This window comes from Microtus ochrogaster (genome assembly GCF_000317375.1).
Source record: "Microtus ochrogaster isolate Prairie Vole_2 chromosome 14 unlocalized genomic scaffold, MicOch1.0 chr14_random_1, whole genome shotgun sequence".
NCBI classification, from domain to species: domain Eukaryota; kingdom Metazoa; phylum Chordata; class Mammalia; order Rodentia; family Cricetidae; genus Microtus; species Microtus ochrogaster.
Window position 1 is genome coordinate 25,742,505 of NW_004949096.1, and position 3,174 is coordinate 25,745,678.

Consider the following 3,174-nt stretch of genomic DNA (forward strand, 5'->3'; position numbering starts at 1 on the left):
CTGGAGAGATGACACAGTGGTTAAGAGCACCGACTGCTCTTCCAGAGGTCCTGAGTTCAATTCCCAGAAAACATATGGTGGCTCACAGCCATCTGTAATAAGATCTGGTGCCCTCTTCTGGCCTGCGGGCATACATGTAAGCAGAATATTGTATACTAAATAAATAAAATAAAGTTTAAAAAAAATACTTATTCACTAGGCAGAATAATTTTGCAATGATTATATATATACATACATTACTATACTGTTTCCCAATGCAATGATGATGTGCACATATATATATATATGTTTTCCAAAATTTATTTTGCCTTTTACCTTATTCTTACCTTATCTATCTCAACACTATCAATTCTAACAATAGTGTGATAATAATTAAGTCATTTTCTAAGAAAAAAAGTTCAATAATCCATAATCTTACTCTACATACATTTCATACTCTGGAAGTAATGATGAATGGAAAAAAAATCAGGCAGAACTGTGATGAGTGGCGATGACCTGTTTATGTCTCTTCCAGATACCGGTGGAGAAGAGGGGAGGCAGAACAGAGCAGCTTCAAACCTCAGACTAAATCCGAAAACAACTTCCTGAACCAGGATGGAGGGGGAATCTTACCACAATGAAACCACCGTCAATGGCACCCCAGTAAATCACCAGGCTTTGGAACGCCATGGGCTTTGGGAAGTCATCACTATTGCAGCGGTGACGGCTGTGGTCAGCCTGATGACCATTGTGGGAAATGTCTTGGTCATGATCTCCTTCAAAGTCAACAGTCAGCTCAAGACGGTAAACAACTATTACCTGCTCAGCTTGGCCTGCGCCGATCTCATCATTGGGGTCTTCTCCATGAACCTCTACACGACCTACATCCTCATGGGTCGCTGGGTTCTCGGGAGTCTGGCTTGTGACCTTTGGCTTGCCCTGGACTATGTTGCCAGCAACGCTTCTGTCATGAACCTTCTGGTGATTAGCTTTGACCGTTACTTTTCCATCACAAGACCACTGACATACCGGGCCAAGCGTACCCCAAAGAGGGCGGGCATCATGATCGGCTTGGCCTGGTTCATCTCCTTCATCCTCTGGGCGCCAGCAATCCTCTGCTGGCAGTACTTGGTGGGCAAGAGGACAGTACCACCCGATGAGTGCCAGATCCAGTTCCTCTCTGAGCCCACCATTACTTTCGGCACTGCCATCGCTGCCTTCTACATCCCTGTCTCCGTCATGACCATACTCTACTGCCGGATCTACAGGGAAACCGAGAAGCGAACCAAGGACCTGGCTGACCTCCAGGGTTCTGATTCTGTGGCAGAAGCCAAGAAGAGAAAGCCGGTTCACAGGACCCTGCTCAGATCTTTCTTTAGCTACACTAGACCCAGTCTGGCCCAGAGAGAAAGGAATGACTGGTCATCCTCCCGCAGAAGAACTTCAACCACAGGACAGCCAACCCAGACCACGGGCCTAAGCGCTGACTGGGACAAGGCTGAGCAGGTCACTACTTGTAGCAGCTATGCCTCCTCAGAGGATGAGGCCAAGACTACCACTGACCCTGTCTTCCAAGTGGTCTATAAGAACCAGGCCAAGGAAAGCCCGAGGAAGGAATTCAGCGCTGAAGAGACCAAGGAAACTTTTGGGAATGCTCAGACTAAAAACAATGACTATGACACTCCCAAGTACTTCCTGTCCCCGGCTACTGCTCAGAGACTCAAGAGTCAGAAGTGTGTTGCCTATAAGTTCCGACTGGTGGTAAAAGCTGATGGGACCCAGGAGACTAACAATGGCTGTCGCAAGGTGAAAATCATGCCCTGTACCTTCCCGGTGTCCAAAGACTCTTCCACGAAAGGCCTGGATCCCAACCTCAGCCATCAAATGACCAAACGAAAGAGAATGGTCCTAGTCAAAGAGAGGAAAGCAGCCCAGACCTTGAGTGCCATCCTCTTGGCCTTCATCATCACGTGGACCCCTTACAACATCATGGTCCTGGTTTCCACCTTCTGTGACAGGTGTGTCCCTGTCACCTTGTGGCACTTGGGTTACTGGTTGTGCTACGTCAACAGCACTGTCAACCCCATCTGCTATGCTCTCTGCAACAGAACCTTCAGGAAGACCTTTAAGATGCTGCTCCTCTGCCGGTGGAAAAAGAAAAAAGCAGACGAGAAACTGTACTGGCAAGGGAACAGCAAGCTACCCTGAGAAGTCAGCAACTCCCCTCGCAAGAATCATAATCATGGTCTAGTTTGCTTATTTTCAAGGATGACATCTGCCATTGTGAGTCCCTAAAGACTTGTCAAGGCTCAAGGTCTGTGGTCGAATGAAGAGTCACACACACACAGCAACAATTGCCACATGAAGTGAGTCTTGTCTATTACCAAGGCCACCTGATGCCACTAGAGTCTGCCAGTGGAGCAGAGAGATAGACTCAGGGCCCTGCTCTGGAAGTACATTTGAGTCTTGGTGAACAATAATTTTGGGAACTGATCTGTGCAGAACAGGAGGGACCAGATGGAAATCTTCCCCTGTGGCATTCTGTCATAGACTGTTATGGAATATGTGTGTCTGTGTGAAGTTGTCTTATACCAGTGAGAATCAGGAGAATGTAGGCCACTGTCGCCTCTGGATAAGAATGATATTCAACTGGCTTCTAAGAATACTACTCGTTGTAATTTAATCAGCACTTATTATGCAGCTATCACGTGTTTTGTACTGTGGCATGTTATTCTGTTCATATGCAGAACGATGCTCTCACTCCCCCTTTCATAGCTATGACAACGCCTGTACCCAGTGAAACCATGGTGATTCCCACAGACCATCAGTTTCTCAGCATCCTGAGTCAAGAAGGGTGCTGACGTTGGCACACTTGGTCTCCTAAAGGGGCTTCTATTCTGCTACTAATGATGATCAAGTTTCCGTGCAGTTATTTTTGTGCTTTACCAATGAGGTAATTATTTCTCTAAACAAAGATTATGTATCATTTTTGGTGCCCATTTGGAGTCATTTACTAAATATGCCGTGTTCCCAGGAGAAACTAATTGTATAACAGCCCTGTGCAGTAAGGATCCTCTCCAGGATATTGAATGTTGGGTCCTTTATGTTGTTTTCAGGGGAATTGCTTTCTTTTTTTTTTCCTTACAAATTATATGCTTTTCTTTTTTATTTTTATTTTTTTCATTTATTTTTTTT

General features: G+C 45.7%; 1 protein-coding gene across 1 annotated transcript in view; it reads left to right on the top strand.

The window, feature by feature from the left end:
• Nucleotides 1-3,125, top strand: part of Chrm5 (cholinergic receptor muscarinic 5) — a 65,602-nt gene extending 62,477 nt beyond the window's left edge. The window contains exon 2 of the mRNA XM_005364228.2: nucleotides 515-3,125. Within this exon, the coding sequence (XP_005364285.1) occupies nucleotides 595-2,187 (1,593 nt within the window). The 5' untranslated portion in view covers nucleotides 515-594 and the 3' untranslated portion in view covers nucleotides 2,188-3,125. The remainder of the gene's footprint in view (nucleotides 1-514) is intronic.
• The last annotated feature ends 49 nt before the right edge of the window (nucleotides 3,126-3,174 follow it).